The sequence below is a fragment of the Aspergillus affinis genome (assembly GCF_023601865.1).
Source record: "Aspergillus affinis strain CMG 70 chromosome Unknown NODE_208_length_35640_cov_85_531845, whole genome shotgun sequence".
Taxonomy (NCBI): domain Eukaryota; kingdom Fungi; phylum Ascomycota; class Eurotiomycetes; order Eurotiales; family Aspergillaceae; genus Aspergillus; species Aspergillus affinis.
The window spans coordinates 26,095-35,640 of NW_026515989.1; the positions used below are offsets into that span (position 1 = coordinate 26,095).

The window sequence follows — 9,546 nt, forward strand, 5'->3', positions numbered from 1 at the left end:
TGTACAAGGGATAGTCCATCCCAGACATTTCCAGACTGCTTAAACATAAGCGCCGATATAATCGCAAATAATTTAAGTATAATGCAGCAGTTGAACAAAGGAGAATGAGAAATGAAGTGAAAAGCCAGGACATGCCCGATGAAGAAAGAAAATGCCACCTTCAAAATGATTTGAACTCCATAAAACTCCGTTTTGAGTTGAAGTCCAGACTTGTGACCTCTAATCACAAAGGTAGAAAAAGCACAGTACACGAGCATTATGTTCAGGGAATAGGGTATCTCGTAGCCTCTCGAGGTATCGGCATCAATGGCATGCGACCCCCAACTCCACCTGCCACTCCACCACCGCCCCGTCCCATGCCAGCCCGCAGATCGAAATCGGGGTTATTCTCTAGCAAAACGTTCTGTTTCTGCTGCGCAGGGAGTGGTGGACGCCAGCGTGGGTTGATGGGTCGCTCAGAAATGGATGTAAAATGGCTTATATCGCTATGAGTAGGTGAGCAAGGGCCTTCAACCATTTCCTCCTCTATTGGCTTCGGCTCACCATTACCCGGTGTCAGAGCAGATGGCAACCCTGGGTTGCCTCCTGCAGGCTCATTACGATTAGCAAAACGGGGATCGGCATCTTCAAAGTATTCGCCCGAGCCGGATCGGATATGTGGTGAGGGTCGTCGAGCTGCTCCATAAGCATGGACAGGTGAGGGTGAGGGACCAGAGCGTGGCTCCGGTGGGCCCCAGCCGTTACGCGCCGGAATGTATGATCTGCAAAGACATCAGCTGAGAAGACTCAAAATGGCACAAAGAAGGCTTACGCTGTTCGACTGTAAAGGCTCGAAGGGCTGACCGGCTCCGGATACCCATCGGCGGACAAGGCATGTGGTTGCGAGTCAAGCATTACCTCCTGACGTTCCGGGTCTGCAGAGCCCATCCGTCTCGGCTGCGGTGTCATTTCAATCGCCTGGCCAATGGGTGCTCCGGCGTCCGGCGACATGGCCATGCCAATCGGTCCAGGGGAGGGCCGACGCATCGTGCCTCCAGGAGAATGACCTCCGTACTCGTGTTCATCCTCTTCAGTTGCGGGCATTCCCCGTGGACCAGGACCAGGACCAGGACCGTAGACAAATTGTGGTGGGCCACGGTAACCTCCACGGCCCATCATGCCAGGGGGACCACCTCGCATCGGGCCCATCGGTCCACCCCTGCCACTCGGAGGGGGTCCTCGGGGCCCTCCATACGGTCCTCCGCGGCCGTAGCCTCCTCGGGGAGGGTATCCACCTCGGCCACGTGGGCCTACACCCGGCGGAGGCGCGCCTCTGCGTGATCCCATGCTACCGTCCGAATATTGATTGCGCAAGCGCGGGTCGCTCGGAGGAGGTCGCATTCGTGGTCCCGCGCCAGGTGGGGGAAGCGGGTTTCCGTATTCATCGCGTGGGACGTTGTAGGCAGCTCGATCATCTCGCATCGGAGCAGGCATCGGAGTAGGAACCGGAGCAGGCGGGTGGTTATCCAGAGGCATAGGGGCATCGCTAAGAGGTGTTCGTGAGTTGAGAGGTGTGCGATCGTCGTCGCTTTCGCGCGTAGTGGTGCGGAAAGTCGCAAATGTTGGACCTGTTTCCGAGCCCGGAGGAGACCCATTGACAAAAGGCTCCTTTGTTTCTTCACTGAGGGGCGGGGGAGGAGGATTCATGGCGGGATGTGCGGTCGTTGCGTTCTGGCGATTGTAATAGTTTTCGCCGCTCATTTCCGCATTCTCTGCGATGCGCCTCTTCCGTGCCTTGCGGCTAACAAGAGTCCGGCGCATTGCGCATGTGACGACCCCACAGGTGACGAGAAGGATGGTCGCACCGAGCACAATCCAACCGCCCCATCCGAGATGCGGAACAAAAAGCAGGATATCTATCAGGAAAGCGAGCAAGGTGACGAGAAGTGTTGGGAGCAACAGAATCAGGAGGGCAAGGAGATATCGAGGCGAGTGCGACGGGCTGTGGAAATGAGCCGCCACAGCCATGCAGAGACAGATAAGCGTCAGAAGAGCGGCGACTGGGTGTACGATTAAGATCGAAGAAATCGATCGGCGCGTACTCGTCGGGAGGTAGTAGTCGTCATCGGTGCCGGCGCTGCTGAGATCATCTGTTGACAGATTACTTAGCGACAAATTTCAAGATTCCATGGAGACCGGCAAGAGAAACCAACCATTATTGTAACCAACATGGATATTGGTACATTGGTCTTTCTTGCAATAACCGAAGACACCGTAATCGACATCTTTGAAGGTTGCCAACGGAATTCCTTTGACGATAGGGGTCGAGATGACGGACAGAACCAGGAGAACAAAAGCGACTAGAAGCAGGATTGTAAGGGGGGTCGCGGGTTTAAGCAACATGGTGGAAGAAGAGCGTCACCGACGCTAGAGACCACCGTGCGGGCGAAGAAACGAAGGGGGAAACAGTGGGGATGGAAGACAAAGAAGCAGAAGGCTCCAAATCTCCAATGACAGCGACACACGCAGTCGAACAGGTTTCGCGAGTTCAAAGCATTGGTTGGAGCATCGCTTCTATTCTTCGTTGCTTCCTGGCCAATTTCCCTTGTGACGATCGAGCCAAGTTCTAGGGAGGAGAGCGGAAGACTACCTAGGGAGGCCTAGGGAGGGGGAAGGAATAGACAGGCAGAGGATCAAGAAAGCTGCGACCAGCGACTAATCGAAGTCGACAATCCGATGCAGGCAGCAATTTTCTGGAGAATGGCAAGTCAGATAGGCTAAAGGAGGGGACTGCAGTGGGAAAACGAATGAATGCAAGGAAAGAAGGAATGAATGGAAGAGGGAACGAATGGAAGCCAGAGCGAAGAATGGCGGAACTGGGATTAGATTGTTGGATTGGGGAGTGCCGCCCGTCGGTCAGCAGGGGGAGGGGGTGGTGGCCTGAGGTGTCAACCGTTGCCACTGTGCGTCTGCTTCTCCCTCGTTACTCTTACTTCTCCGTATTCTGGATCACTCCACGCCTCTCTACCTGGTGGACACTCTATCGTTCTGTTTAGATCCTATCTTCCCCTGGATCATCCAGTCCTTCCCCTCTCGACAGGACCTTCGTGTTACCGCGTCGCTCTCGATTCTCCGTGGTGGCTGAGCCCGACGCTACCCCGATGATGGAATAGCTGCTTAATTTCTTTTGCAGTTTTAAGCATACGGGGTCCGTCCGTCCCACCCAGTCCTCTCGTCTGATTCGCCAAGCCACGCTCTGCAATTATGTCCCACTCTTGGCCACGCCAGACTCTGCCGATAGGCGACTATTAGTCCAATGCCCGAGCTCCCTTCTGTCGACACCGTCACGAGATCCATCGCTCCTATTGCGATCGAAAACTGCATAATGAATCTCGATGGAGTACCTTCTCTGGCACCTTTTGCTCCCTTTATCACCGTTGCGTATAAAGTAGCACACTTGCGTCATGAGCTTACGGCGGTCAAGACCAAGGCCGGACTGGATCTGCGATCAGGGGGCATTAAGAATAGATGGTTTCGCGAATCCGACATATTACAGGAGGGCAACCCCACTTCAAGGAGCCGTCCTGTTATCCTCCTTGATTGACTTCCAGGCCTTCTGTTCCGTGTCTGCCATATCCACAGTTCAAGGAGTCGAGCTAACGTCCCGTTTCAAGAGACGGATCGCCGGTCAAAGGAGTGTTGCGATTGCGAATGAAACTGTGTCAATAAACGCGAGACTGCCGCAAACCTTCCATCAGTCGATCAAAGAATCCTCCTATCTTCTGGTAGAGTACGGAGTACCAACGGCTTCATTTGCAATCGCGATTAATTTGGCCTGGTCGCGACTTACTTTCCCTGAATTGACTCCACTGCAAGGCCAAGCCCGCCATTCAGAATTCTAGATTCATCTGGAGTGGGGTACTGTCTGTATCATACATAATTGGCTCGTCAAGCGACTTGAGGTGGGTCGAATGGATTGAGTTCCGTTAGTAAGTTCGTGGGCGTTAGATAAGATCATGAGATATAGATGATATTGCCCGTTAGGGGAAAGAGATCGGTAACACATCGCATCTTTCTATCAATGATCTAACAGAATAGCACGTTGACGGAACTTTTCTCTCTACGGAAAGAATAAACATAAAATAAGCGAGCGTTATTGCCAAACACCAGGACCCTGAGGCGCTACAACCACCATCCGTCCGTTGCAGACCACCATTGCCAATGGCAATTTCTTAAAAAAAAACCTCAATATCTTACACAATACAATGGATTGAGCAAATAATTTCTAAGCTCACGGAGGGTTATTCTATCCTGTATGCATATGCGCAACACCCGTTCCCTATGAAAAAAAACCCCACCACCCATCCTATCTCCAAGTTAGCATCTGCTCCCAATACCTCCGCTATGGCCATTACGTTCAAGACGCACAAGGACACATTTACAATGGTTCGAAAATTTGAGATATATTGTATCACGCCCCATAACTCTATGAAACGTGTCTAATGGTTCAGATAGGCTTTTATCTCATTTCTATCGCCAATATGAACCTTTGTGCTTAACTTTCGTTTTCAGATCCCGAAGACCGAGATATGACATGTTTAAGGGTAAAGAGTTCAAACAACGCGGAATACGAAGTCCTGGTGATTATACAATCGCAAGCTTATAATTTTATTATTATTATTAAATCAAATTTATTGTCCATACCCAGCCTTAAAGCTATGACAGACCATATTCCATGAGCTTGAGTGTCGTAACTATTCCACGATCTCTTGCTTCGATGTTTTCCTGGAACCTGTTCACATCTATAAGCATTCTGATCCTTTTCCTCGCCCCAAACCGCTTATATGCGCAGGGCTTTCGAGCCTCCAGGAAGTGCTCCCCTTGTACTGTTAGACCGGAACAGGTTTTCAGCCTAGACTGGTCTGGCCAGCTTAGGCCGCTCTTCCTGCTATCCTTCTCCTGTTCTCTCTGCTTCCTCTAGTGCTCGTAGACCCCATTTATCGTCTTTTCGGGCTCTTTCCGCTTCTTTTTCTAGGTATCCTTGAGGAAGAGCGAGCCCAGTGATGGTCAGGAAACCTAACGGAGCTCCCGTGGCTTTGGGTTCTCTCAGGAGTCTTCCCTCAGGACAGTCCTCTGCAGCGGTAGGTCTTAGCACACCTGCTTCCTCCAGGTCCCTGTAGAGCCTGCTTCTTTGATGGCGCCACTATCGACATTCGAAGGAAAGATGCCTTACTGTTTCCTTGGGTGACCCACATCCTCGGCAGACTACATCTTCCCGAGCCTGAATACGGTATAGATATGACCCAATGGCTGTATGCCCCGACTTGAGTTGAAAATACCGACTTGCTAGGCGCTTAGGGGCCCTTGCAACTAATGGATCAATCTGCCAGATTTTATGTGGTCTGTATGAACGTTGAGCTTGCTGGGATCGCTGGCTAAGCTCCCTGATTAGCCACTCTTGTTTTCTTGTTGCGATAGCCTCCGTCAGGGCTCTGCGGGCGAAGGCTAGGGAGATCTCTTTCGGACCTGCATTTGGAGGCCTGATAACTGCTTGCTTAGCTGCTTAGTCTGCTCGCTCATTTCCTTCCACTCCTGCGTGTCCTGGGATAGTGGGCTCACAACCTTGAACCTGTAGTTTACGGGCTATGATATGCGCTTGGGCTGCCAGGGCCTGTCCTGGCCCTGTATGAGTGTGTTGCAGTCTGGCAATGGCAGCTTGGGGATCTAGTAGGATAGTTACTGGTCTCTGGCCTCCCGCTTTTTTTGCTACCTGTAGGGCTCGCACTACCCCAAGAAGTTCTGCATCAAACACTTCATAGCCTTTTCCCAGTGAAAAGCCTCTGGTCTTCCTTTTTTTCGCTGGGTCTTGCCATGCAACTCCTGCCCCAGCTCTACCATTTGCCAATCTTGTACCATCGGACCAGATTGCCTGTTCTAAAGGGATAGTTAGTGCAGCTACTAGAGCCTCCTAGCTAGTCAGAATCTTTATCATACCAGGGAACTGATTGCTAGTTGCTTGTAGCGGACTTTCAAAGCCTCCAGATGGGTTCACTGGCAGGATATTGGCTAGCTGCCGGGCCAAGTGCTGCCCTAGGGACCACGGTCCCCGGGCATTGTCCTCAGCCCACCTTCTGTTCCCTGGGGTTGGTTCTCCAGGCTGAGCGTGTTGGTCTCTCTCTTGAAAGCTCACTGGGAGTATTTTGTTAGCGGGATGATTCTCTGGTAGGCCAAGCAGCCGAGTAATATATCCAAGCAGCCGGGCCTCTAGTAGGACCTCAGCTGGTGTTACTGCTGCTTCTCGGACTAGGAGGCCAACTGGGGTGGTCTTCAGCATACCAGTGATAGCCCGAGCTTGTCGATTGATCATCAACTGCACGCCCTCCTGCCGATTTTTCTGGCCCCGCCACCAGAGCCCTGCTCCATAGAGTGCTACTGATTGCACTGCGGCAACTTGGACCTGACGAGCCAGCCCGGGGCCGAGCCCATGCATCTGGCACAGTCGTTGTACCCGGGCTTCTGCAGCCCGGGCCTTGCGCATACAGGTCTGGTAATAGGCCTTGAGGTTTAGACCAGAATCAAACCATACTTTCAGCTATCGGGTTGCCTGCAGGTTGAAAGGAACAGATTAGCCTCCCACTTCTATGTGTGCTCGCTGAATCTAGTCTTTTAGTTTTCGACCATGCTTGCGGGTAAGTAAGAGCGCTTCTGTCTTTCCCGCATCGAACTGAACTATGTTACTATGTCCCCACTCGATGGCTACTTGGGCGGCGTCTTGCAGCTTATCGCAGATTTCGCGAACAGAGTTCCCTGAGGCTAGCAGGCCTATATCGTCTGCAACAGAGAGGGGCTAAATTCCCGGAACTGTATTCTCTATCGCTTCGAAAATACCGCTAAGGTATATGATAAACAGAAAAAGAGACACTGGTGAGCCTTGCGGCACCCCTGGGCTAATTGAGTGTAGTGGGCACTGTACGTGGTCGATCTGCAGTTGAACCCATCGGTCCGTCAAAAATGATTGCACCCATCGGATCAGGTCCACATTCAGGCCCAGTTTGATCAACCGGCTAACCAGTCTGCTTGGGTTGACGTGATCAAACGCTCCTTTCATATCAAGGAACAGAGCTCCTACAAGCTGTTGTAGTTTCCAGCACTCATGTGTAGTCTGTATCAGACATGCTACCGCGTCTATTACGTTTTGTTGTCTTCGGCTGCCCATCTGCCCTTGATGTAAGACTCCTGTAGCCTCATAGTGACTGGTGATCGCCTCTGCTGCTATTTTTTTGACCACCTTTCCTAGATAGTTGAGTAAGCTGATCACCCGATAGGCCTTTATCGCCGAGTAATCAGGCTTATTAGGCTTTCTTAAGGGAAATGCCCTTTGCCACCTTCCATACCGGCGGGTGTATTCCCAGCCGGAAACATTGTCGGGCGAGAGCAGTTACTCGGGGATTGTCCCATTCCCAGAGAAGCCACAGAGCCCGGATGTTGGGTTTGTCTATTCCTAGAATCTTTTGAATCGCTTGATGAAGCAGAGCTTGTTTAACTATTCTCTCGTCCACTTGAGCGTGCCAGGATCCTGGAGGAATTTCGACTTCCTGGCTGATGCCTGGCGTTTGGGGGAAGGCAGATTCTCGAATCAGGGCCTCTTTCTCGTTAATTGAGCTGGCAATTTGTCCTGGGGTCCGTGTAGTGTTGGGGTTGTTGTGGCTATTCTGGGCTTTCTAAAGTCTAAAGCCTGCCAGCCTCGGGCTGTATCGGTAGCCCGTTCTAGGAATGTTTCCCAACAGGAGCGTTTTGCTTGCTGAATAGCTCTGTAGTAGCTGTTCCGGACTTTCTTTAACTCTGTTGTGGAGATCTCCTGTCCCTGCCATGCTCTTCTTGCCTGGCTATAGGTTCTGCGGGCCTCCTTGATCTCTGGACCTCACTAGTGCTTTGATCTTGGAGTCACTCGTAGCTGCTTCGCACATCGATTCAATACTCCTGTTAGGGTCTCTCGGATCCAGATGGTCTCTTCCGCTATGTCTTCTGCCGAGTACGTATCTCCCAGGATAGGCCTGGGTTGTGCTCTTGCTTGCCAATCTCGTATAGTTTTCTCCAGCGCTTGTGTATTGGCTTGGAGTGTCTAGATCTGCCATTCTTCTATATCTTGGGAGAGCGCTGCTGTTGTTCTTTCCAGAGAAGTCCACTCCATAATGTAGGCCGTATCTCTAGACGTAATTGCTAGTAATGTACCCATAGGAATATCGAATGATGAAGGTCTCATTCTTTCAATCTAGCTGCAAACGGTGGTTTAAATACATGAAAAATGATAAGCAATCTAGCCTAAAAAGGCAGCTAGAAAAGACATAACTTTTGAACCGTGGAAATATCAGAAAAATCTGCATAATCCTTGGGGATCGGTAGTTACCAATACCAATGTCCGGAATAGGAAGGTCTCCTATGTGACTAGCGGTCACATACGGTTGACATATAATCAACATTTCATAATTTGATCCTGTTGGATGCTCTTGGTCAACTGCCTATGTTTCCAGAGGGCCCATATTGCTCGGTTTATGGCCAGGATCTTATCCTCTTTCTCTGATTTCGGGGTGGCTTTGCCTCCCTCGCGGCGAAATAAGAGTCTTCGTGCCTCCTTAGGACTGTTTTTGGCTGGCTTAAGCTTGGTTGGATTTGGCTGATTGGCTATAGTAGCTGCTTGAGTTCGTCTATTCTTCTGCCCCTTTTTGGTGACCTCATGCCATTCCTGTTTACCAGGTATAGTGGGGAGCAGTGCAGCTAGATCTGCGAATATAGGTGTCTGCTTTGACTTTTAGCTTGTCTTTTCCCTTGTTTTGGGAATCTTGTTACTGTTGTGCTGGTTTGTTTCGTTCAATTGGGCGTTGGTTTCCGCTGTATTCTGCCTCATCGGTCCAGGCGGCTGGATAGTATGCTGGGCCTCTGTAAGCTCTGTGCGAAGTTTACTGACTTCCTGTTATAGGTTTGTAATCCGCTAGAGATAGATTTCTTCATGAATCTGCTGTTCTGCTTTTCAGTTGGAAAGCTCCTCTGCTAGGTGTGCTTGTACCTGTTCTCGGACTATCTGGTACATTTCTTGTTGTTGTGTCTGGGCTCCTTCCAGAGCCCCTACTAACATTCGAGCCTGTTTACTCGCGTCTAGCAAGGAAGTGTAATGATGCTTTGGCCTACTAATCAGTGACTTTTGTAGAGCCTTTCGTTGTCTGATTCCGCTTCTGGCCTCACGGGCCCGACCGGGGGCCCTGCCGGACCCCCCAGGTTGCCAGTGCTCCTAGCCTTCTCTTTCATCCATACTTGCGTTTCCTATGCTGCCACTATTAAGTACTAACTGCGTCATGCTTCCAGGTCGCCAGTAGATTGGTGTTGGGGTTGCTGGCATATCCTGTGTTTCTGCGAGCTGAGAGGCCACGTTACCTATCCCGGGGGGGGGGGGGGGGGGGGCCGCGTGCAAAAAACCCCCACCACAGTTTTTTTTGGCCCCCAGGTGGGTCAATTGGGGCCGGGGGGACAAAACAGGGCATTTACCCGTAAAAAAGAAGTGTTTTCCTTGGG

At 51.2% G+C, this 9,546-nt stretch overlaps 2 protein-coding genes across 2 annotated transcripts; both read right to left on the reverse strand.

Annotated features, from left to right (window-relative positions):
- Positions 1-262: 262 nt before the first annotated feature.
- Positions 263-2,382, reverse strand: KD926_004300 (putative pH signal transduction protein PalI; the record flags this gene model as incomplete). The annotated part of the gene is made up of 3 exons (XM_053095130.1): positions 263-761; positions 812-2,129; positions 2,193-2,382. The coding sequence occupies 3 exons, from the start codon at positions 2,380-2,382 to the stop codon at positions 263-265; spliced, it is 2,007 nt and encodes a 668-aa protein (XP_052950177.1).
- Positions 2,383-5,542: 3,160 nt separating this feature from the next.
- Positions 5,543-6,517, reverse strand: KD926_004301 (ribonuclease H family protein; the record flags this gene model as incomplete). The annotated part of the gene is made up of 2 exons (XM_053095131.1): positions 5,543-5,913; positions 5,974-6,517. The coding sequence occupies 2 exons, from the start codon at positions 6,515-6,517 to the stop codon at positions 5,543-5,545; spliced, it is 915 nt and encodes a 304-aa protein (XP_052950178.1).
- Positions 6,518-9,546: the final 3,029 nt, after the last annotated feature.